The 26,689-nt window shown below is 40.1% G+C and overlaps 1 protein-coding gene across 1 annotated transcript; it reads right to left on the reverse strand.

Moving 5' to 3' along the window:
* Positions 1 to 12,131: 12,131 nt before the first annotated feature.
* LOC125821804 (uncharacterized) lies at positions 12,132 to 13,385 on the reverse strand. Its single transcript, XM_049501168.1, has 2 exons — positions 13,205 to 13,385; positions 12,132 to 12,874 (listed from the first exon to the last, which is right to left on the reverse strand). Exons 1-2 carry the CDS (start codon positions 13,383 to 13,385, stop codon positions 12,132 to 12,134), a joined length of 924 nt encoding a protein of 307 aa, XP_049357125.1.
* Between the last annotated feature and the right edge of the window lie 13,304 nt (positions 13,386 to 26,689).

The following is a 26,689-nucleotide window of genomic DNA, read 5'->3' on the forward strand; positions in this document are numbered from 1 at the left end:
GAAATATGCCACTAATAGCCCTCCAATTATGAAAATCAAGTCCAAATAATCCTAGTTCAGGAAATACGCCACTAACGGCCCTTGAATCATTATAAATCTTATGAGTGAAGAATCAAGGGATCAACAAAATTGTACTCAGATTTATAAAACTATGTTTCTTCAAATTTTATTGGTGATTGCAATTTATTTTTATGTCCCTTTAAAATTTTGTTGCAAACAAATTGGCACGCCAGTGGGACCAAATCTTTGCTTCATCTCTTCTCTCACAAATTTGATGTCACAAAACCCCAAAGGTTGAAGAATGAGTACTTCAAGCCTCGTCTTTGAGTTTCAACATGTCTACACTACGACAAGCCTTGAAGCAAGGGCCATTTGTAGACATTGAAATTTTATGAGACTCTACAAAACATGTTCAATTCAAGTTGGGACTTTACAAGGTGTGTTCAATTTTAATAAGGATTCTTGGAGGCTACTGATGAGTCCACAAATTGGACTCATTTGGGGCTATGTTTTAATAGGTTTAGTGTCCTCAAATGCATGTTTTGTCTCAAAACCTAATAAAATACCTTAAGTTTCAGGTATTTAGACTTGGAGACAAAGGTATGGACACAATTGAGCAAAAAGGAACAAAGGAAGCTGCAAAAATGGAGAAATGAAGATCTGCAGATCATCAAAGCCATTCGGCGTGTCGCCAAATGATCTCACCTTGCCTTTTGTTCCAGTGTGTTGAGCCCTGAAGGAAAGGATCAAATCGATGGTGAAAAAGAGTAGTCGACGTGTCGCCAATCAGTTCCGCAAAGCAGTACTAGGTCGCCTAATGATCCAAAACACGACGATGCTAAAGGCTAATGCAAGACGACAGTGAACTACACCAAAGGGTGAATCACTGAGTTGATCGGCGATTCCGACTAATGTCGCCGAGTGATCCGCTGCAGCACAAATATTTAAAATCTATAAATACTTGTTTAGTATCATAATTTTATATATCGAATTTTACATAGTTCTATCATAAATTTTTAGCTTTTATTTTTGAGTTCTAAGTTTGGAGAGGGTTTTGACAAACTTGAAGATTCAAAGGGTTACATCTCCAAGAATTTGGGCTTGGGTCTTTTGGATCCTTCAATCTTAGCTTGTATCAAGACATAAATCTTCATACCCATTTGAATGCAAACTCATTTTGGTATAAATTTCTATCTCTTTTACATGTCTAGCTAAAACCGTAATTCTTGGGGTGTGATTTTGTGAATATGGGTTAGATTAGTTATTGGGTCTTGCTTGCTGATAGTTTAATCGTAGTTTAAATGTGATTTCATTTGGTAGTTGTGGATGAACTTAATGAGATTGTAGTTGCAAATACGATTTCACATATGTGTTTTCAGCTAGCGAGAGAGAAAGGTCGTAAAACTAAGACTACTAAAATGATGGCCGGTGGGAGTGGGTCGACATAAGGTTCAGCTCAAGAGAGTGAACCCTAGTCTCATTCGCGCACACTCAACTTAGGAGAGTGAGTGTGCTAAGGCGGAGATTGTTCTTCATGCGATAAGAGGGTGTTCGAGAAAAACCCACTTGAAGCAGGGTAAGTTGCTCGAGAGAGAGCTTATCCCCCTTAAAGTCTAGCCTAGTCACAATTATTCTGTGAATTCTCTATCAAAAGCATGTACCTAATAATCTCATTTATCCCGTATTCCTATCACATCCCAAGAATCCCGTCTCCCTTATTAGTACTTTTTGTATTTTTGTTGTTTTTGCTTACTTGTGACAAAACCCCCATTGTTAATTGAAGTTTGCGCCACCCCCTTTGATTTATAATGTTTTTAATCGATAATATCTTTAACTATGACGAATTAGAACTTCGTTTTATTTTTCTATTAATTCTCCAAACCACTCCATGTGGTTCTTCCAACCTTTGGTTGAGTTACTAAACCATTGTATGATCGTAGACACTTGCATTGGATGTTGTGTCTTGATTACGCAAATATCAAAATGGCTTCCCTGCCGAGGAGTGGTGTTACTTGAGAATTCTTAGCTTAATAGAATTTTTGTTCTTTCTTAGTTGTAGTTTACTTACTTAATTTTGGTTTTGTTTTGTTTTACTTGCGTAAAGATTTCAGGAAGCATGAGTGTTAATGGTAGGCGCAACGGTAGACAGGTAGGCCACCTAGACGACATCAGAAATCTCAACGATGTCCAAAAGCCTAACATCAATGGCCCCCATATCTTGGGAGGTATTGGAGCCATCCGCTTACCTCCAGCCGAGGGAAATGCATTGTTCCACATAACGAGCACTATGTTGCAACTCTTGCAACTAAAGGGACTTTTTAGCGGCTTGGCTCACGAGGATCCTCACGAACATATTTGAAATTTTATAGATGTATGCGGACCATTCTCATTCAAAACTATCTCTCAGGAGTCAGTCTGTTTAAGGTTATTCCCTTTCTCGTTGATGGGAGAGGCATGAAAATGTCTCACCGAGTTGCCGCTGAATCCATCACTTCATGGGAGGAATTGGTAACCGCATTCCAAGTGTAATTTTTCCTTCCATCGAAGATGATGACCCTTCGGGATAGCATTTAAAGCTTTAAGCATCAAGAAGGAAAGCCTCTGCACGAAACTTGGTTACGGTTCAAAAAGTCGGTGTTTCAATGCCCAACCCATGGTCTGCCTGATAACGTGCTGCTTCAGTACTTTTACTGGAGTTTGGACTCAGTAAACGAAGGGGTTACTGACCAATTGTCGCCTGAAGGCTTGATGCAACAACCATATGCAATAGCAGCCCATTCTAGATGTGATGACAACCATCAATAGAGCGTGGTACACTCGCGAGGACCAAGTCTCTCATCTCACCTTCAAACTATCTAAGGAGAAGATTGAAAAAGACCATGAGAGAGACCAAAACATGGCCAAGATCATGATGCAGCTTGACATTTTATCCAAAAATGTCATGGAGGCTGGCGCCCGTAGTGTCAACGTCGTGGGGGTCGGGTGTGCAAATCCTGAAGAGATGAAGTTTGAAGCCTTGTATAACGAGGAGGTAAATTTTCTAGATAACCAAGGTGGGGTCTATCATTCAAACTACCCAAGGCAGGGTGGTAACCAAGGTTGGGCTAGAGACGAAGGTTGGAATGATAGAGATCGTGAATGGAGGGATCGTAATCCAACTTGGAAGGATGGGGAGAATGATAGATATGTGCCTCCCCATGAGCGCCAGAAGCCCAAGGATTCGGAAGGTGGTAGGTTTGAGGATATACTCTCACGTATCCTCAACAAAGTTGAAGGGTCTGACAAAATGTTAAAAGGCATGAAAGAAGATGTGTCTACCCTTAGTCAGACAGTCACCTTCCATTCAGCTTCAATCAAGCAGTTAGAGGCCCAAATGGGCCATATCTCGTCTCACCTCAACCCGAGACAACAAGGGGGTTTGCCTAGTGATACTATGGCTAACCCCAAGAGTGAGGTTTTAAGGTAGACTTGTGTCGTGCCGCGACGTTAACTAAAGTGTTGTTTGGGAGGCAACCCAAAACCTCTTATCGTTTTATTTTTACATATTGGTAAAATAATGGTGTGTTATTTGTACAAGTCGAAGTGTGGAAAGTGCTCAAAAAAGTGTATGGTGGCGAGCAACAGGTCCAGTCGACGCGTCGCCGAAGATGTCAACGAACCCGACCTTATCCGCTGTTTGACTCAAGATATCTTCAAATTGGAGTCTGTAAAACTCGGTGAACTTAGGAAATTATTGGTGCATCGCCGACTTTGTCGGTGATCTCGATGGAGACTGTCGTTGGGACCCCCACATTAACTGGAAGTCCTGTAAAATTTGGCGAGGAAAATAAACATTCGGCGGTTCGCTGAGTAAATCAGCGAGCTTGAATCATGTTGCCGAGTGGGTGAAAACTGGACGGTCTTGCAAGTCAAAGGTTTAAAAAGCTTCAATCTCATTCACTTTCCCTCACTTTTTATATACCCAAATTCACACATGCACTTTAGTTTCTATATTCCTTGCACTTTTAGAGTATTTTAGTTGTTGAATTGTGCTCGGACTTGGATTGCGTTGCCGCCTAGCATCTCATTAGCATTTTAATCGGCATCTAAGGTTGGTTTCTGAGTCCTAGTCCTTTTATCAATAATTTTACGCAAATGCAATAACATTACTTTTATGATGTGTGTTGGTCCTCGCTGATAGGATTAGAATTTTGTGTTTGCCTGCATTGATTCGATAATATCAACTTTACTGAATTAAAAAGTTGATTCCTAAAAATTGTGCCTTATAGTGGATAAAAATTATGGGTTGCGCATAAGTATCATCAGGTATGAGCTTAATTTAGCTATTGCATGCTTTGATTTTGTTTTCGGGGGTTGCGGGGTTGAATTCAAGAAGATGGGTTGAAACTAGGCACGTTGAGCCAGTTGGTGAGTTAAGTCGAGCTCACCAAACTGGTCGGCGGTTCACCTAACATCCTCATCTTGTCGTTAATTTAATGTTAAATATGATGTTGAATTTTGTAATTTTCGACGAGAAGCAGGATGTCGCTGAATGCATTCGGCGTCTCACCGGAAGACTTCTTATTCGCCTTTTGTCCGCACCCTTGTAATCTCTGTGCATTACACTCGGTGCACCGCCTAAGTAGCTGAGCTCTTCGCCAAATGGTTCGGCGAAGTGATTCTGAAATTGAACGGCCTTGTTTTTTTTTCTGAATACTTTCTAACTTTATCTCAAAAGCTTTGCAAAAATGGCTAGACCGAAAGTAGCTGGAAGAGATATGCCACCCCGACAAACAAGAGCGAAAAATTTAAGGAAAAATAGAAAGGCAATAGATCCTCCCAAAATGGATAATGAGGGCAAGAAGCCCAGTGCAAGCAAGAGAACAAATCCCCGAGACCCCACTATTCCTTCATGGAGACGTGGATTCTTCACAGCTATCCACTCTTTTCTGGCAGCTCATGACTTGGACAATCTTAGTAAGTCAGCTACCGCTGAATCTTTTGAAGAGGCTCCGGGGACCGTTATCAAATTCCAGGTTGACACATCGGGCATTGATGCCCAGACAAATTGAGTGACTTCTTAGACATGATTCCCTCTTTACCCCACTCTCTGTCTTTCGTTATTTTTAAATTTTGGATAATCTTATTTGCATTTGAGGACAAATGTTTTTACTTGTGGTGGGGTGAGGCCCACCTTTGTTGTGCTATCGGTGAATTATCATTTTGATTGTTTTTTTGGTGTTTAGGCAAAAATTTTGCGTTTGTACTACGTTTTTGTGGATGTTTGAGCTTATGGCTCCTTTTTGTTTTGATTGAAAAATGATTTTGACCCTTTAGAAAAAAATTCACAAATTTTTGCCACCTCTTGTATGCACTAGAATATGGTTGTTCCTTGGTAAATTTGAGTCTCAGTTTCGATCAATACCGATGACTTGAATAGTGCTTGCAATCGAACGAATATGAATGTACGGCTACGATGAGGCCAAATGAAGTTGCCAAATGAGCTTATGTGAACTCTTTGCATCTCGTTGTGACTAGCCTATTGTCGAATCGAGTCTCTTGTGATGACCGTTGCACAGTAGCAAAAGTGTGGAGTCTTGTTTGACTTTAGTGTCGATGCCTTATGTGATGAGCTTACCTTGAACCATGCAGATGGATCCTAGAATTTGCCCCGTTAGTCCGGTTGACTAAGTAAGGCTTTCTCTAGACATGATCTTAGGCAACTTCTAAGAGTGTGAGCCAATTTAACATAAACGTCTTTTGTGACCTACCTTGTGAGTGTGTTAACCGTTTTTGAACACCCCTTGAGCCTTACCTTTCTTTGAAAGAAACTTTATGAAAACAATGACCTCTCTTTATCGATCACCCATAATCCTCATGAAGTTGTGGTTGGTTGAATAGCCAACTTAGGGTAAAAGCCTAAGTTGGGGGTGTGGTGAAAGATAAGGGCAAGTCAAAAAGTGCAAGGAAAGTCTCCTTTAATCCATGGTGTTGAGAAAAATGGAACCCTTCCTTATAAATAAAAAGGAGAGAAAGAAGAAAGAAAAAGAAAAAGAATGAAAAAGAAAGTTGTGGAATAAAGTACCAAAGAAATGGGGTTCCAAACAATCCATGAGAAGTGAATAATATGATGACTTATGATTCACTAATGAAAACGATGAAGGTAAAGGAAAGTAAGTGTTGAGAGCACCACATTTCATAAGGACAAAAGTCACTGAGCCTAAATGACCATACCTTTGCACTCAGCCCCGTTACAAGCCTTAAAAGATCTTAGTGATCTTGAGTGAGCTGAAACAAACGCTGATTGGAAAATATGGGCAAGCCTATGGGTGAAAGCATGCATTGTGTTCTTCTTTTTGAGTGTGAGCGTTGCATCTAATTCCGGAACTTTTAAATGATTAACTCATTGTGTATGAAAATGGAATCATTCTTTATGTGGGGCATTTCAACACTATATTTGAGCTTGAACTTGCATTTGAAGCAAGTATTGTGAACACGAGATTTTTTTATAGTGGTGAGTCACAACTTGAATCTTTGAGTGCACATTTGATCTTTGCATAAGTAAATTGAGTCTTGTTGTGTGCATTCATGATTGAATCTTGTGTAGCACTGTTTGAGACATCCTTTTTGAACTAATGAACTTGAGTTTTACTTGAGGACAAGCAAAAGTTTAAGTTGGGGGTGTTCATGAGTCCACAAATTAGACTCATTTGGGGCTATGTTTTAATAAGTTTAGTGTCCTCAAATGCATGTTTTGTCTCAAAAACTGATAAAATACCTGAAGTTTCAGGTATTTAGACTTGGAGACAAAGGCATGGACAAAATTGAGCAAAAAGGAACAAAGAAAGCTGAAAGAACGGAGAAATGAAGATTTGTGGATCGTCGAAGCCATTCAGCGTGTCGCCAAATAATCTCACCCAGCCTTTTGTTCCACTGTGTTGAGCCCTGAATGAAAGGATCAAATCGGCGGTGAAAAGGAGCAGTCGGCGTGTCGCCGAGCAGTTTCGTGAAGCAGTACTAGATCACCTAATGATCTAAAACACGAAGATGTTGAAGGCTAACGCAAGACGGTGATGAACTACACCAAAGGGCGAATCGCTGAGTTGATCGACGATTCCGACTAATGTCGCCAAGCAATCCACTACAGCACAAATCTTTAAAATCTATAAATACTTGTTTAGTATCAGATTTTTATATATCGAATTTTACATAGTTCTATCATAAATTTTTAGCTTTTATTTTTGAGTTTTAAGTTTGGAGAGGGTTTTGAAGAACTTGAAGATTCAAAGGGTTTCATCTCCAAGAATTTGGGTTTGGGTCTTTTGGATTCTTCAATCTTTGCTTGTATCAAGACTTAAATCTTCATACCCATTTGAATGCAAACTCATTTTGGTATAAATTTCTATCTGTTTACATGTCTAGCTAAAACCTCAATTCTTGAGGTGTGATTTTGTGAATATGGGTTAGATTAGTTATTGAGTCTTGCTTGCTGATAGTTTAATCATAGTTTAAATGTGATTTCATGTAGTAGTTGTGGATGAACTTAATGATATTATAGTTGCGAATATAATTTCATATATGTGTTTTTGGCTTGCGAGAGAGATAGATGTAAAACTAAGACTACTAAATTAATGGCCGGTGGGAGTCGGTCGACATGAGGTTCAGCTCGAGAGAGTGAACCCTAGTCTCATTCCCGCACACTCAGCTCGAGAGAGTGAGTGGGCTAAGGAGGAGGCTGTTCTTTATGCTGCAAGAGGGTGTTCGAGAGAAACCCACTTGAAACGGGGTAAGTTGTTCGAGAGAGAGCTTATCCCCCTTAAAGTCTAGCCTAGTCACAATTATTCTATGAATTCTCTACCAAAAGCATGTACCCAATAATCTCATTTATCCCGTATTCCTTTCACATCCCAAGAATCACGTCTCCCTGATTAGTACTTTTTGTATTTTTGTTGTTTTTGCTTACTTGTAAAAAAAAACCCCACTGTTAATTGACGCTTGTATAACCCCCTTTGATTTATAATGTTTTTAATCGATAATATCTTTAACTATGACTAATTAGAACTTAGTTTTATTTTTCTATTAATTCTCAAAACCACTCACTGTGGGAACGATCCCAACCCTTGGTTGGGTTACTAAACTATTGTACGTTCGTAGACACTTGCATTGGAAGTTGTGTCTTGATTACGCAAACATCAGCTACTCAACCTTTAACCCTAGTCCATGCCTATATAATGGGTACTATATTCCTTTGAAAAGACATCTAAAAAATTCCACCACAAATTCATGGAATATTTATAAAGATATTAAAATCTCAAATATTGCGCAAATTCATGGAATATTTATGAATAAATCAAATCCAAATCATCTTAATTCGAGAAATATGTCACTAACGGCCCTCGAATTATGAAGATCAAGGGAAAATCATCCTAGTTTGAGAAATACGTCATTGACAACCCTCAAATTATGAAATCCAAGTTTGAGAAGTACGCCAATAATAGCCGTTAAATCATGGATAAATCTTAAGAGAGAGCAGAATCAAGGGATCAACAGAATTGTATTCACAATTCACGATCCGTGGATGGAACCATAGACCATCGATGGGGTTCGTAGACCTCTGCACAACCTTTTTTCTATAGATTTGGCATTTCATCCCTGCATATATAGAAACCGTTAGGCCTTTCTTTTTACATTTTCTGGACACTTTTTAGACACGGACCCTATGCTATATCTAGCCAACACTAATACAAAAATAAAACACCTATCTAAAAGATAACAGAAATTCAAATAAACAAAGAAAACTCCTAAATCGAAAAGAAAAACCTATAGTTGGCTAGATTGTACATCTTGGGTTGCCTCCCAAGCAACGCTTGATTTAACATCGCGGCACGACGTAGACCCCTTGATTTCTCAGACTTCATCAAGGTAGTAGGCCTCAACCACTTCTTGCACACTCTCTCCTTTCCCCATGTAGACCTTGATCCTTTGCCCGTTCACCTTTAACCTTGTTCTCCAGCTCGACCACTCCATGTGGGAACACTTGAGTGACTATGAATGACCTGGTCCACTTGGACTTGAGCTTGCCAGGAAACAAGCGCAACCTTCAATTGAATAAAAGCAATAGATCACCCATAACAAATTTGTGTTTTTCAATCTTTTGATCATGATATTTCTTCATCTTTTCCTTGTACAAGGCTAAAATTTCATAAGCTTTTAGGCGAAACTCATAAAAGCTCATTCATGTTATTCACTCTTTAACTCGATGTGACACCCTAATCCAAATTCAACTGCTTTAGCGCCCATATAGCCTTATGCTCTAGCTCTACCGGCAAATGGCAAGACTTCCCATATACAGGTTGGTAGGGGGGGGGATACCTATAGGAGTCTTGAATGGGGTGCGATAGGCCCATAGAGCATCATCAAGCCTCCTTGACCAATCAGTTCTATTTGCATTCACAATCTTAGCAAGGATTTGCTTTATTTCTCTGTTGGACACTTCAACTTACCCACTAGACTGCAGATGGTAAGAAGTGGCTACATTGTGGCGAACTCCATATTTCTCTAGCAACGCCTTGAACAACTTATTACAAAAGTGGGAACCTCCATCGCTGATAATTGCCCTAGGTGTACCAAATCTGGAGAATATATTCTTTTTCTGGAATGCGGTGACACTTTTACCTTCATTGTTTGAAAGCGCAATTGCTTCCACCCATTTTGACACATAATCAACCACAACAAGAATATACTTCATCCCATATGAACTCAAAAATGGACCCATAAAATCAATGCCCCATACATCAAATAGCTCAATCACCAATATCTGATTCATCGGTAGCTCTTGCCTCTTTGAAATTCCTCCTTATCTTTGTCAACAATCACAAGACTTGGCAAAATCATGAGCATCTTGGTGGATGGTAGGCCAGTAATACCCAGACTGCAAAATTGTATGCGCAGTCCGAATACCACTATGATGCCCACCAAAAGGCGAAGAGTGACACGCCTCTAGTATACTCATCATCTCAACCTCGGGCACACAACGACGAATAATCCCATCACACAAATACAGAACAAATAAGGCTCATCCCAAAAGAACTTCTTCACATCATGCATAAACTTTTTCCTTTGATGAAAAGACAAATCCGAAGGAACCAGATCACTTGCCAAGTAGTTAGCAAAGTCTACGAACTAAGGAATAAGATCATGAGAAGCAGCTAATACATGTTCATCTCGAAACGCATCATTAATTTCAGCCACATTCCTAGCTTGAGCATAGCTTCCTCCTCTAATCTGGACAAATGATCGGCAACTTGATTTTCTGTCCCCTTTCTATCTTACAACACAAAATCAAACTCTTGCAGCAACAACACCCATCTCATCAACCTCGGTTTTGCATCCTTCTTAGCCATCAAATACCTCAATGCAGAATGGTCAGTACGCACTATGACCTTAGTACCAAGCAAGTAGGATCGAAATTTCTCAAATGTGAAAACCACAACAAGGAGTTCCTATTCAGTCACTGTATATTCTTTCGAGCCACATTTAGAGCTTTGCTAGCATAGTAAATAGGATGAGGAATCTTCTCTCGCCTCTGTCCCAATACCACACCAAGCGCCACTCCACTCGCATCACACATCATTTCAAACGGTTACCCCCAATCCGGTGAAATAATGACAAATGCGGAACCTAGCTTTTCTTTCAACTCTCCAAATTCTCTCAGACAAGCATCATCAAACTCAAATTTACACTCCTTTTCGAGCAATTTGCACAATGGATGTGCAATTTTGGAGAAATCCTTGATAAACCTCCTATAAAAGCCAGCATGCCCAAGAAAACTTTTAACACCTTTAATCGAGATAGGTGGTGGAAGCTTTTCTATTACCTCGACTTTTGCTCTATCAACCTCAATACCTTTCTCAGAAATCCGATGACTCAGAACTATCCCCTCTTTCACCATGAAGTGGCACTTTTCCCTATTCAGCACAAGATTGCACTCTTCACACCGTTTAAGTACCTTGGCCAACTGATCCAAACAACCATCAAATGAGTCACCTACCACAGAGAAATCATCCATAAATACCTCAATAGTTTCCTCCACCATATGAAAAAATATCCACATCATGCAACGCTGGAAGGTCATTGGAACATTACACAACCCAAATGGCATTCGTTTGAAGGCGAAAATCCCATAAGGGCAAGTGAAGGTGGTCTTCTCTTGGTCTTCCGGAGCAATGGAGATCTGATTGTAGCCCGAGTAACCATCAAGAAAACAATACCAACCCTTACCAGCAAGACGGTCCAGCGTCTGATCCATGAATGGCCATTTTTCGCATTAGGTACCATAGTAATCCCACCTTTCTTGGGCACACACTGAACATGACAAACCCAACTACTAACTGCAATGCGATAAATGACTCCAGCATCCAACCACTTGTTGATTTCCTTTTTCACTACCTCTTGCATAGGCGGATTTGGTATTCTTTGGTGCTCGATACTAGGCTTGTGATCCGGCATGAGTTGGATTTTATGAGAACATATGCCAGGAGAAATCCCAATAATGTCTGCAATAGTCCACCCAATAGCCCTCTTGAACCTCTTCAACACAGAAACCAAAGCCTCAACTTGTTCCGCATTCAAATCAGCCGCAATGATGACCGGTAAAGTACCATCTCTCCCCAATAATACATACCTCAAATGTGATGGTAGAGCCTTAAGCTCCAATTTTAGAGCTTCTCTAACATACGGTTTTACGGGTGGAGAGTCACGATTATTCATATCTACCTCATATTTCTTTGGTTTGAAATGAAATTTCAACCTATCAAGTGCGGCAACTAACTCATCATAATCTTCAATACCATCACCCTAAAAATTCATCATTACCGCTGCAAGTGCATCAACACCCAACTGCTTTTCAATAGACACATCAGACCCTTGACCAAAAATATGATTCACCACGAACACTGACTTGAGATCACTTTCCTGCTTCATGGACATATAGATATTAAAAGTTACCTCTTCACTATTCAATCCAACCTTCATCAGCCCTTTCTCCATATCGACCAAGGTGCGCCCAATAGCAAGGAATGGTCTCCTTATGATGATGGGAACCTCAAAATCTCACAGTCAAGTATCACAAAATCCACAGGAAAAATAAACGACTACACTTTCACAAGCACATCTTGGAGAACACCAATGTGCCTCTTCACAGTTTTATCGGCCATGAGCAATCGCATCGCAGTCGGTATTAGAGCCCCTAAACCCAACTTCTTGTAAATAGACAATGGCATCAGATTAATGCTAGCACCCAAATCACATAATGCCTTAGAAATACGCAACAACCTGATGGTATATGGAATAGTGAAGGCATCAGGATCCTCTTTCTTCTGCACAAGTAACCGAGTAGCAATAGCACTACTATGTTGCAACCTATCATCATCTTCAAAAATCATGGCCCTCTTCTTAGTCACCAAATTTTTCATGAATTTAGCATACCCAGGCATTTGCTCCAAAGCTTGTATCAATGGAACATTGATGGAAAGTTGTTTCAACATAGTGATAAACCTGCGGTACTTTCCTTCTTCATTCTTCTTCACCAACCTCTGTGGGAATGGTGGAGGTCTAGGCATGGGAACATCTTTTTGGGTTATTTTCGCTTCCTTCTCTGTAGCATTCTTGGACTCTCCAGTAACCTCAATCTCATCATCATCTTTCTGAACCACAATTTCAACCTCAGACGGCATAGGTGGTTCAATGGTGTGCTTACCCCCTCGAGTAGTGACTGCCATATAATGCCAATCATTCTTTGGATTTTGGATGGTGTTACTAGGATGTGTGCCAGGCTGACGTAGGTTTACTATAGTGGACAACTTATTCATCTGCTGCTCAAGTTGCTTGATCGACACTACATGGGCATCAACTTTTTGATCAATACCAGACAAGTCATTATGCATCTCCTTCACATTCTCATCAGTCGAATCTAACCTCTTCATCATCTTCTGCCTCATATCCTCAATACGTGACATACTACCCCCAGCTTCCCTATTACCAGATTCCTGATTTATAGGTGGAACATAAGGACCAACCATATCATTTTTGTTGCCATAGTTGTTCCGATTGTAGTTGTTTTCGCGATTGTAGTTCCCATCCCGGACATATTGACCCTCTCGATTGTAGTTGCCATAGTTCCAACCTTGGTTTCCTTTCCCTTGGCGCCAATTATCTCAGTTGGAACCTTGGGTATTGGCTCGAAAACCCCCCGTCTGATCATTCACCAAATACACATCCTCTTTATAGTAGCATTCCTCAACTGGTGGTGGTGGGTTTCTAGTAAAATAATTCACATCATTTACTTTTTCGGCACCTCCGCTTATATGCTTCAACACCAACCCCAATTCGGTCATCATCTGAGCCATCTCCTCACGAATATCATCGGCATATTGACTAGGTACAGATTGAACTACAAACGTGCTCTTCCCAGTTTCTGACTTTCTAGTACTCCAAGCTTTGTTATTTCAAGAGATTTTCTCCAATTTCTCAGCGATCTGCTCAAAAGTGCACTCACCATATGAACCCCAAGTGATAGTATCAAGCACATCCTTGTTATTGTCATCCTGACCTCTGTAGAAGTATTCCTTTAGTGACTCATCATCAATGCGGTGATTTGGAACACTTCTTATGAATTTAGTTAACCTATCCCACGAACTATTGACAGACTCTCTAGGTAGTGCCACGAAGTTGTTGAGTTTATCTTTGTGGTTCAGCTTCTTTGACAACGGAAAGTACTTGGCCATAAACACCTTGTGCAATTGATACCATGTATGAATGGTTTTATATGGGAGCTCAGAAAACCACACCAAAACATCACCGGTCAAAGATAGAGGGAATACTCTCAACCCTATGACATCCATGTCTAATTCCAGTCGACCCACGCAACTCTTGCAAACACTCCTCAACTTGGCCATGTGCCCATGTGGATCCTCCAATGCCATACCAGAAAACAAACCCCTCGTTGTAACCATCTACATCAAACTGCTAGTCACCACGAATGTATCCCCCAGAGGAAAAAGAGGTAGAACAATAGGTACTTCGGATTCAACGGTATTGAAGTCGACCCTATAGTTATCACGTAACATTGGTTCTGGTAGATTTTGTACCCTCAATGCATCTCCTAGTGGGTTACCACCATAATCCTCAGCGTGCTCATTAACAACCCCAGGAGGCTGCAACTCAACTCCATCACCTAGATTTCCTCTGATTGGATTAACTTGGACCCCTTGATTATTCATCTTTCACAAAGTTTTGGTCAACTCTAGATTGTATGGAGTCAATGGTTCGCCTCGACTCCGTGTACTTGGCATACACTAGAGTAGAAACCTGTAGAAACAAAAACAAAAGTAAATGTAAAATTAGGAAATAATTACTAAAGTTCAATAATGTAGTTAAACTTAATCTAAAAGCCAATTCCCCGACAGCGGCGCCAAAATTTGATACGCTCAAATTATACCTCCCTAAAGAAGTATAAGCGATCGTTATCAAATAAAACACCCAACTAGTAGGTTGAGGTCGATCTCATGAGGAATATGGTTTTAGACTTAAACTTAACTCACTATTATATTTGTTTAATCAACTTATTTCCGAGATAAGTAAGTAAAGGGGAGGAGGAGTTTTGTGAAACAAATAACTTGATTGTTGTTAAGTAACAAGTGATCAAGATTCGAACTTTTTTGTTATCAATGAGAGAGAGAAACTAGGGTGTATGTGTTCCCCATAAGCTCTTAATGCGGTAATCCTAATAATAGTAATCTTATCCTAGTGTATCACATGCGAAGTGGTAAGTTAGGTATCCCTAAGTGCTTGGTCCGCCAAATAGGAAATTTCACACCGCACCTTGGTCCGACTACGTGTGTATAATTTACTAAACCTTACATTTACCTCAGATTAGACATCACATCAATGTATGGCTTAGTTTTCACCCTCGCACCAATTGACATTAGACTATTAGATAGTATCACACTAAATCTCTATTGATAATTCTTTTCTTATAAACTACCTTTTTGGTCCGGCAAGTAGCAACAAGGTGAGTTCTAACGCGCGCACTCGTTAAAAAGACTTCTAAACGAAAGAATTACCAATACATGCATCAACACTATTCAAGAATTACTTAGTTATTATTTCTACTTTGTTAATCGCTCATGGTTCTCACAACCCTAGTTGTGGATTTAGTTACTCATACTTGGAAGAACACAATTCATATTTTTAGAAGAAGAACTCATGAACTTACTTAATGAGTAGAAGAAACCTGTAATCTCCAATTGAAATTCAAAGCCAAAATCTTTATAAATCGAAATCCGGAAATCAAATTGCTGAAGTTTGCAAGTTAATTTCCAAGAAAATACCAAGAACTAAAAGTTTACAATAATGTCTAACCCCCAAAAACAGGGTTTACCTACCATATTAATAGAGAAACTTGTCCTAAACAAAAAGGAATGAAATAAGGAAATAAACTTTTCTGGACGCCGCTTCGATCTACGAGACTGGCGTACATACCGTAGACAGACCTACGGTCCGTAGGTCCCTTCCATGGCTCAATACTTAGACAATTTCTCAGAAGCTGGAACCTTCAATCTTCCAGATATACACAACAGACTTGTAGGACGAACCGTAGGTTGACTTACTGTCTGTGGGTCCCCTTTCATGGCTCCACACTTAGAACTTTTCCTCAAGTACTGGAACTCAAAATCTCTGAATCAATCGACGGTTGTGCAGGAAGGCCTGTGGGTTGACCTACTGTCCGTCACTCTCTTCCATAGTTCCACACATGGTCAGATTTCCCTGAGGTTCATCCCACGCCAGCCCAACGACGATCCGTGACTGTACCTACGGTCCGTAGGTCACTTCCGTGGGTGGCCACTTCTACAGAATTCTAGCTCTCTCTCTCGACCTCATCCAAATCCATTTCCTGAAAATATAGCACAATAAACATTAGTTCTAATACAAAATAGCCCTAGATATGATGTAATTCTCACAAGGGGAATCACAATCGATGCGGAAACAAATGAAAGATAGAAGAAGAGACACAAGATAAGAAACAATTGGCAACTAAAGGATGTGTTAAATCCAATAACCTCCAATCTAGATTCTAACAAGTACCAAATCCGGATAAATAGATAGACACAAAAAGAGGAAAGAAAGAGCAACCTAAGGGTATATAAAACCCAAACACCTCACCTCGTTAATCCAACAAGAAGCACCTAACTCTTACGAAGACCTCAAGGGAATCGATATCCCAAGCAACCCCCGTTTCTAAACAAGAATCAACAAAAACTTTACCAATCTTTCAAACACTCACACAAGGAGTTTAGGTTTTTAACCATTTTCAACAAAACAAATCTTCTTAAAAATGAACCCTAAGACGCCTATTTATAGTGCTAGGGCTTATTACACAAATAGGCCCAAAAGTGACCCGAAATAGGCCAATGGGCGAGCCAAGTCGGGCTCACCTAATGCCTCAGCGATCTGCCCAATAGGTTCGGCGAGGAACTCTGTTTCTTGCCTTAGCTGGGGAGCTACTGAAACTTTGGGTGGTCTGGGAACCATCGCCCAATCCATTTGGCGATGCGTCAATGGTCTTCAGCTCGCCTAGTGAGCAGTTTTCCCCTTTGTAGCTCCTTGGGCAGTTGACGATCTTGGGAACCCTCGCCAAAGGGTTTTAGCGAGTCGCCGAAGTGGTCTCCAGCTCACCGAATGGAGCACATTCTTCACTTGCTCCTCCTCGCTTCGTTAGGCCTCCCACGCTCCAAGCTATCATCCAAGCATGGTGTTGCCCAACTTGGAGCTACTTCAAGGTGCATATGTTCCCATGCAAGGCATGGAACTCCCTCTTTGGCATCCATACATGCCAAACAACCTCCATCCTTGTGAACACTCCATCAAAGCATTGAAGTTCATGAATGGATAGGGTTGATGTAATCCATTTTACATCATTCTCCCCTTCTTGAAAAGGATTCATGCTCGAATCCATAACTTGCAAAACCCTTGGGGGAGCAAACAAGAACCAGATCCTCATGGCATGAGGGTTAGCGTTAGCAATAACAATTTCATCACCATGCCAAGGATGCACAAACTTAACATATAACCAAGCATCACAAATATTAACAAAGGGTTTGCAACCCATCAAAGTAATAGATAATTGGCTAAGTAAGAAACATTGACAAAGGGGTAAAGCGTAGGAACCAATACACTTGAACAACCTCATATGTAATCCCTCATTGGTTCCACATTTAAACAAGCACAAGACCTCCCTTATGTCAATTAGCACATGAACACTCTCATACCTATGTGCGAAGGCATAAGTAATGTTGACCCAAATTAAGACCCCATCCAATGCACTAGATAACTTCAAGAGAGTAAGTATTCCCAATTCATGAGCAGGTTCACGTACATAAGTATTCCCCCCTACCAAACCAAATTGGTAAACATACCTCATTCAAGCACATTGGATCAAATAATAACACCACGAAAGAATCATGCAAATGACAGAAGGTGTTACTACCATATTCAGCACATTTAAGGATGGCATCGGGGTCAAATGAAAAAGGATTGTATAGCATCGAGTCAAGGAGACTCTCATTTGCCAAATTTAAACCACTACTAACATAAGATATACAACCCATACACATATGAGTATCATCATATGCAAGTAGATAAAAGTGAGTCCTCGAATCCAAAACTTTAAAACCATATAGATCATAAGCAAGAAGCTTATCCTCTTAGCATGATGGGTAGTACAAAGGTTAGCACTTAAAACATTTAAACGAGGAGACTCAAACTCAAGGAACAACCAAACATCCTCTATTGTCATGGCTATTAAGCCCACCAATGGAGAACAAGGACAATGGTCATTCTTCTCAACAACAAAGTAGTACCACCCAAAAGATGATACTCCTTCCAGTTCAACTACCCTCGAACATCCTCCGGGGATCAAAAGGATAGAAGATACATGGAGTTGGATCAAGTGCTCCTCAATTTATCAGGTGGGCACTTGTTCCTCCCAATAGCATACTCCACTCAACAGCATGAGCATCATCGTATGTAAACAAGTAGTAGAGAAAGGTGTATCGCAAATCAACCTCCTCTAGGGTGTTTTCATGAGTATGGCTACCAATAGGTTCAAAAGCATTGATCATACTATCAAGGAGTGAAACACACCCAGAAGAAGAAGTAATAAGTACACCAACAACACCTTTATCCTCATCATATTCCTTCCCACAAGAGTACTCTCATCTTCCGAGAAGAGATTTCCATCTTTGGGAGGGAAATATTCACACCATAGTGTGTTGCTATAGACAATATAGTTATCAAGAGCTACACTACTCTCAAGAATCACACCACTAGGTACATCACTAGGAGTGATTTCATCATCTTCAAATAAGACATTGTACTTAAAGAGGGAATGATCAACCACTAGGGAAGAATTAAAACATGCAAGTTCACCCTCAAAAAGACAAATATCATTCTTCGAAGTATTTTCAAGCACATGATCTCTATAAACAAAACAAGCAATCGGATCTTCCACAAAAGATATGTTCATAGAGTCACTCCTATTTAGTTGATCAACGTTATCATTAGTACCACTTACTTGAGATTCCTTAATCACATTACAAGGACCTGACCAGTGAACTACACTCACAAGCAGGATGATCAACACAATCATTACAAGATAATGAACTAGCATTCAAAGCACGGGTGTGAACACTAGGTGGACACAAATCGATCTTACTAGAAGAATCAATTCGGTCATCAATAGGATCAACTAGTGTATCCACATTCTCAACAAGCACATTATCAATATAAGGTAAAGAAACAATAGGCTCACATATAGACAAGCTAACATTTACACTTTGTTCATTTTCAATGGCAAAAGTGTTAAGTTTAGCTATGGTACCTTGACGCCCGCAAGAAAGATCTTCTTTACCCTTAAATGACACTCTCGTAGGAATATTGGGACAACCCACAAATGTATCCATCACAAGGGTTTTAGTAGGATCCTGCAAAAGGAAATAAATAGAACAGGGAAGGGAAGAGTGAGACGGGTTAGCTTGCAACTCATGATCCTTAAGGATCAATGCACTTTCAACTCCCACATCCTCCCTTATCTCTTTATGCTCAGCCAAATAACAACTTGGCCTTTCCCTCCAACTTCCTCTTTTCTCCTTCTCCTTGAGCCTCAGCCTCCACATGTCCCTCCGCCTTTTTCCTTTTATCCCTCAACTCATCCATCTTTCGATACAACTCTATGACTTGGGATGGTGACATTGGTTTAAGGACATATTTACAACCCATCAACATAACGGTATAGGTGTTGTGCCTTCCATGATGTATTGATATGTGGCTGTGTTGCCAAGGCCTCCCAAGTAGTACATGACTAGCTTGCATGGGAATCACATCACAAAGTACAGCATCATGATATTTCCCAATTTGGAACTTAATCAACACTTGCTCATGTACCCTCAATTCCTCCTCACTTAACCATTGAAGTGTGCTTGGTTTAGCATGCTTAGTGGTAGGAAGCTTCAAGTAGTCTACCACAGCCGCGCTAGCAAGGTTGGCACAACTTCCATTGTCAATGATCAAAACACATACTTGGCTCTGGATGGGGCACTTGGAGTAGAAGATATTCTCTCTTTGCTTCTGATTGATTTTGGCCTTCCTAGGTATAGTCCGTCTTACCACATACGATGGTAATGTGAACTCTCTCTCTTTGGTCCAAATTTCTTCCTCCACCCTGGTCAGTCTAGAATTCATCATGGAAAGACGATCTTTAAACTCAGCCAAGCTTCCTTCCAATATTCACATCATCCGACTCTCTTCAGTAGGAGTCCTCATGGAAGATTCTAAGGTAACCTTTCCTTTTGGTGGATAGGTTTGGCTTCCGGTTTCCATGGTACCTAGCAATAAGAAATACTCGACAAAACAACAACAACGTTAGCGTTAGTAAAATATGAACTCACAATCACTCGTGTTTACACACCTTTGATAGCCTCACAGATTGGCGTGGCTAATGTTGAAGATCGCTTATACTCGGTTGATCACAAAAGAGTCAATTCTACTCTTGGTCGGAATGGATTTTTGTTTCAGGAAGAACGGACGACTTGATTAAATCAAACGGACTTGAATCAATAAGTTATCTTCGAAGTAAAACGAATAAAAAACACAAAAGAAAAGAACTAACAAAGAAGTGCATTCAAGAACCAATAGTCAACAAGTAGGTAATTACAAGTTGAAAATCAGTTTAGGATTCTTGATTACGAACTAGAATCAAAAGAAAAGGAAACTAAGAAATTAGAACCTGAGATGAAAAGTGTCATAGGACGAGTTTCCCTTCGCCAAATGGCCTGTTTTGTTCGCCAAACGTGAAGTTCAGCTCGCCAACTTGAAGATTGACTCGCCAAACTCAACAATAGGACAAGGCATATTGGCGATCTGGGTTGAAGTTCGGTGATGCGTCGAATGGATTCGGCGAGCAGGGCTTAGCTCGTTGAATTGCGTTACCTGGGGCCGCATGACTCAGGCAGACTCTCTACCCGTGCGCGTGCCTATTTCAGTTTAGGAGGTATCAGAGAGGAGTTTTGGGTAAAAACCTTTGCAGTGTCTTCACCAAAATGAGGTCCAACTCGGTGACCTAGATACCCAAAGGGCGAGGTGCCGAGTGGAATGGGTGATCCAAGTCGGGATTCGCCCAAATTCTTCAAGCTACACTTGCAAGTCTCCGAAAATATAACCTTGGTGGTCCTCCCCTCTTCCTTGACCTTTAGGCTTTACCCTTTCAGGTAAATTCTCTTTTTACAAACACTTTAATATTTTCTCTTTCTTCCTTTTTGGAATCAAACACCTTCTTTTCAAATATTCCCTTCCTTGAAGGTTTGAATGTTCTTCAAGAACAAGATGAAGATCCAAAAATAAAACCCCGAAGACTTTTAGCTCAGAATTTCATGAAATTCAAGATCCAAGATCTCTTAGATATAGGGAACAAACCCCAATACTTTTTAGCACTTAATTTCTTGCCAAATCTTCCAGATTTCAAAATCCACTTGTCTTCTTCAAAGCTCCTTCAACCTTCAATGGTCCTTTAATAGTGCACCAAACCCTTTCAAATCTTAGCCCTAGACTCAAATAAGGTTAGGAAACACTAATCAAACCTTGGAAACTTCAAACAAGACACAAATCATCAAGCCCATTTTTGAAATTTTCTCAAAAACGTTATTGAACACTTTTTTTTTCTTTTTTTGTAGCAACAAACCCAAGACTAGAATCATATGGACGATACTAAGCTTGGGTCTGATAGCAAATGATGTAATTCTCACAAAGGGAATCACAATCGATGCGGAAACAAAAGAAGGATAGAAGAAGAGACACAAGATAAGAAACAATTGGCAACTAAAGGATGTATTAAATCCAATAACCTCCAATCTAGATCCTAACAAGTACCAAATCCAGATAAATAGATAGACACAAAAAGAGGAAACAAAGAGAAACCTAAGGGTATATTAAACCCAAAGACCTCACCTGGTTAATCCAACAAGAAGCATCTAACTCTTACGAAGACCCCAAGGGAATTGATATCCCAAGCAACCCTCATTTCAAAACAAGAATCAACAAAAGCTTTACCAAGCTTTCAAACACTCACACAAGGAGTTTAGGTTTATAACCAATTTCAACAAAACAAATCTTCTTAAAAATGAACCCTAAGACGCCTATTTATAGTGCTAGGGCTTATTACATAAATGGGCCCAAAAGTGACCCAAAATGGGCCAATGGGCGAGCCAAGTCGGGCTCACCTAATGGCTCGGTGATCCGTCCAATAGGTTCGCAAGGAACTCTTCTCCTTGCCTTAGCTAGGGAGCTACTGGAACTTTGGGCGATCTGGGAACCATCGCCCAATCCACTTAGTGATGCTCCAATGGTCTTCAGCTCGCCTAGTGAGCAGTTTTCCCCTTTGTAGCTCCTTGGGCAGTTGGCGATCTTGGGAACCCTTGCCAAAGGGTTTTGGCGAGTCGCCGAAGTGGTCTCCATCTCGCCGAATGGAGCACATTCTTCACTTGCTCCTCCTCACTTCGTTAGGCCTCCCACGCTCCAAGCTATCATCCAAGCATGGTGTTACCCAACTGGTAGCTCCTTCAAGGTTCATATGTTCTTATGTAGGGCATGGAACTCCCTCATTGGCATCTATACAAGCCAAACTGCCTCCATCCTTGTGAACATTCCATCAAAACATTGATGTTCGTGAATGGATAGGCTTGATGTAATCCATTTTACATCACCTAGACACACAAAACTCTTTAGTGAAATGTATTAAAAATATCATAAACTCACGGTATATCACTCAACATGTAACTCATCGATGTGTTGAAGTGATTAGGAAACCCCAACTTACACCGCCGTTTGGCCTCAGTTGGAGAGCTAGAGTTCTAGATAATTTGGAGGGCAACACATGGTTACGCGGTTTACCAAATCCATTGGCAAAATTCGTCGAATGGCCACCTAGTGAAGAATTTTTCAAACTTTGATCTTTTCATTCCATACTATTGCATGTCCATCTTTATTTTTATGCCTGTTTATTCCTGTTACATTGAGGACAATGTTGAATGTTTTTGATGGGGTGAACCTTGTTAAGAATACCATTGCTAAATGTGTTTGAGTGTCGGTTTGGATCAATACCAATGACTTGAATAGTTCTCTTAATTGAACAAAATAAATGTGCGGCTACTATGAGGCAAGCTAAGTTACATAAGCAACATGTGAACTTGTACCATCTCATTGTGACTAGTCAATTGTCAAATGAATCTCTTATAATGAATATTGCACGCTAGCTAGAAAGTGTGAAGTCTTGTTTGATATTGGTACCAATGCCTTGTGTGTGGTGAGGTCGTCTTAAACATTGTATTTGATGACACCTAGAAACTTGCCCCGTTGGTCTGATTGATTGAGTGAAGTGAACAATTGAAATGATCTTAGACAAGAATTTTGAAGAGCGAGCCAATTTGACAATATACCTCGTTTGTGGTCATCCTTGTGAGATATGCAAACCTAGCTTGGCACCATTTGAGCCTATTCTTTTCTTGGAAGAAACTTAATCTACTTTGACCTCTTTATCCGTTCACCCTTAATCTTCATGAAGTTTTGGTTCCTTTAAATAGCCAACTTAGGCCAAAAGCCTAAGTTCGGGGTGTGGTGAAAAAGAAAGAAAGTCAATAAATGTGAATAGCTACCCATTTGATGGACTATTTTGAAAAAGATGGAACCCCTCTATATATATAAAAAAAAATGAGAGAACAGAAAAAGAAAAGAAAAAGACTGAAAAAGAGCAAAAATTGTGAAATAAAGTGTATGAACACATGAAAAAATAGGGTATCCGGTGATTCATGTCTAGTTGAATAATAGGGTGGAGTTTGAACATGTTTGAATGTAAATGAGAAGGAGAAAGAGTGATTTTTTTAGGCCATACTTCATGAAGGTAGAAGCCACTCAGCCTAAATGACCGTACCTTTACACTCAACCCCGTTACAAGCCTTAAAAAAACCTTTGTGATCTTTAGTGAGCCGAAACGAATGTTGATTGGAAAATAAGGGCAAGCCTATGGGTGAAGTCATGCATGTGTTTGTCTTTTTGAGTGTGAGAGTTGTATGTGATTCTGAACTTTAAATTGTCGAAGAATTTTGTATGAATGTGGAATCATCTTTGTGTTGAGGGCATTTGAGTACCTTTGTTGAGCTTGGACTTGCAATTGAAGCAAGTATTGTGAACTTAGTATCCTTGATAATGATGAGTCACAATTTGAATCTTTGAGTGCACAATTGAGTATTGTATGTGTAGTTTGAACCTTTTGTGTGCATTCATGTGGAGTCTTATGCAGCACTATCTGAGATATCCTTATTAAACTGCTGATCTTGAGTTTTACTTGAGTACAAGCAAAAGTTTAAGTTGGGGGTTTTGATGAGTCCAAGATTTGGGCTCATTTAGGGCTCTATTTTGATAGTTTTAGTGTCCTCAATTGCCTAATTTGTGCTATAAATTGATGTTAAAGCCTTGAGTTTTAGGTATGTGAGCTAAAGAGCAAGGTAAGGATACTAACAAGTAAAAAGGAGCAAAGCAAGCTGAAGATGTGGAGAAAGGCAATCCTGGTGATCGCCAAGACCACTCGGTGAACCGTCGAGTGGCTCTTCAGCTCGCATATAGTTCCTGTATGCCATCCCTGAGGAAGAACCCATCTAGCGACTGGAGTGACAATTCGGCAAATCACTGAATGACTCCGCAAAAGCAACCTTGATCGCCCAAAGATAAAGGACTCGCAATGGAGGTGCGAGCAAATTGGCAATCCAAAGGAGCAAAGAGTGAATCGTCGAAGCCTTCGGCACTCTCGAGTTAGACCACCTAAATTACAGAGCATATTAGCTGAATACTCGAAAGAGAAAGGCGATGGATATAGGATATTGGCGAGTCACCGATCAATTGGCGTAGCCCGACTTTCACCACTAATTTTCCCCAAAAAGTTAACTTTTGAATCACTATAAATTGATCTTTTGAGGAGAGAGAAGGTATTGAGAAAAATGTGGAAAAACTCTTACCTAGAAAAAGGAGCATTGTTCTTGCATAATTTTGAAGCTTTCAAGTAGTTTTCACAAAAAAATAGATTTGGTTTTTTAAATTCCATCACTTTTGGAACATTGTAAAGGATTGGAGCTATTACCTCTCATGGCTAATCTAGTTGGTAATTATTCTTACCTTTTTATGATGTGTAGCTAAAACCATAATTCTTGGGGTGTGATTATGTCATTATGGGCTAAATTTGCTTATGGGTATTGTTAATTACTGATTTAAATGCTTAGTCGAAGTGGGTTTAATGATTAGCTCTGTTTTAATCTATGATTTGTAGTTATAAATGTAATTCTAGCTTTGAGTTCTTAGCTGCTTGAGAGAGAGGTTTTGGGACTAAAGCTCTTGATTAATGGTTTATAGGTATTGGGTTAGTATGGATTCAGCGCAAGCGAGTGAATCCTAAACCTAATCCTACCCATATTGTTCGATAGAGAGGATGTATTAAGGTTGTGGGCTGTTCTTAATTGCTAAGCTTGTTGATGTTCGAAGGAAATCTCTTGAAATGTGATAGTTGTTCGAGAGAAAACTATTTCATTCATAGTCTAGCCTACCCACTGACACTTAGCTATTTATTTGTAGTTTGAATTACCCAAATAGTGAAATTTTCCTATAATCAATAACATCCCGAGAATTTAGTTTTATATTGTTATTTTCTCTTGTTTGATTGCGTTGTAGCTGCTAATTGCAAACCAAACCCCCCGTCCCCCATCTGACATTCGTGTCATCCCTTTTGACTTGTTTACTTGTTATTTTCGAGAATTTCTATTCCTATAACTAACTAGAGCATGTTTGTACTTCATAGTTGAATTTGAACAAGTACCACTTCTTGTGGGTTCGACCCCAACTCATTGTTGGGTTTTATACTAATTAACGATCGTTCGCACCTAGAATTGGATGAGGTGTGTTTGAAACGTTAATCATCAATTGAAGTCAATTGTGTCATTTAAGCTCATAAGTAATACATTGATGTTACATAGCTCCTTATGCCATTGTTACTTCTTTGAAGTTATTATTCTCATGTCTTCTACTACTGGTCCGTAGTTCCAAATCTCAAAAATGATTATGACCACCAAAACAACAATCTCAATTATTAAAGAAACTAAGTGAAGCAATCTATATATTTATGGGTGACATCCCAGGGGCTGCACAAATACCTAGCATGGGTCGATCTCAATTAGTATAGAAGGGTGGCAGCTCAGGGGAAAAAGCCTAGCATGGGTCAATCCCAATTTGTGTAATTATGAGGACAACATCCCAAGGGTTAAAATGCTTAGCACGGGTCATCCTTTTCTACCGTTGATCATCTGGTAATTTTTATCATATGCCTTTTAAAGATTATGACACAAACAAAAGTAAAGAAAAGAATGTAACATACATGATCACACAAGATTAAGAAAGGTGGTCTCCTCTTCTAATTTATGCACTTATATATTGATACTTGATTTCAATGTAGCCCTTGTTTTACATATGTTATTGCCTTAGATATTCAGTACTTTTTTTGTACTGATGTCCCTCGTGGGGGACACTCCATTTTATGTTGCAGGCATAGGTACTCCAACTAGTAGACCTCCTAAATAGGAGTGCACGACACTCAACTACTTTTACTGTAACAACCCGGAAAACTAGTGAGACCAAGCTAGAGTCTAATGGAAACTAGTAGGTGAAACTAGAGCCTCACGTGTGAATTTTTTGAGTTTGATGTTGGTTTTTAGGTTGTATATTGACTTCCTGAGCTTAAGAGGAGGTGTCTAGGGGTTAAACGTCAAGGTACGACCCCTCAAAGATCAACCAAGGGTCCTTGGAGAGGACCCTAAAGCCTAAACCCAAGGCTGCCCCTTAAAGCAAAAAGCTGTCAAAATTGGTGAACCACGGATGGCAAACCATGGCCAATAGATTGAGTGACGCCCCATAAGTCATGGGGCGTGGTTCAAGGGCTGGTTGAGGAGCTGAAGGTCAAAACCACGGACCTGCAGCACGCCCAGTAGATCAATTGATGGACCGTAGTTCCATAGGACTTGGATTGCACCGGCAATCTGTCCAAAGTCGGCAAATAGGTGGGCTA

The sequence above is a fragment of the Solanum verrucosum genome, unplaced genomic scaffold (genome assembly GCF_900185275.1).
Source record: "Solanum verrucosum unplaced genomic scaffold, falcon-dt-bn FXZP01000077.1, whole genome shotgun sequence".
Classification (NCBI taxonomy): Eukaryota; Viridiplantae; Streptophyta; class Magnoliopsida; order Solanales; family Solanaceae; genus Solanum; species Solanum verrucosum.

Coding starts and splice junctions, on each gene's coding strand:
- LOC125821804 (XM_049501168.1), bottom strand. CDS start 13,385: ATGGCTCAGATGATGACCGAATTGGGGTTGGTGTTGAAGCATATAAGC. Junction 12,875..13,204: donor TTTTCGAGCCAATACCCAAG/GTTCCAACTGAG, acceptor ATGCCCATGTAG/TGTCGATCAAGCAACTTGAG.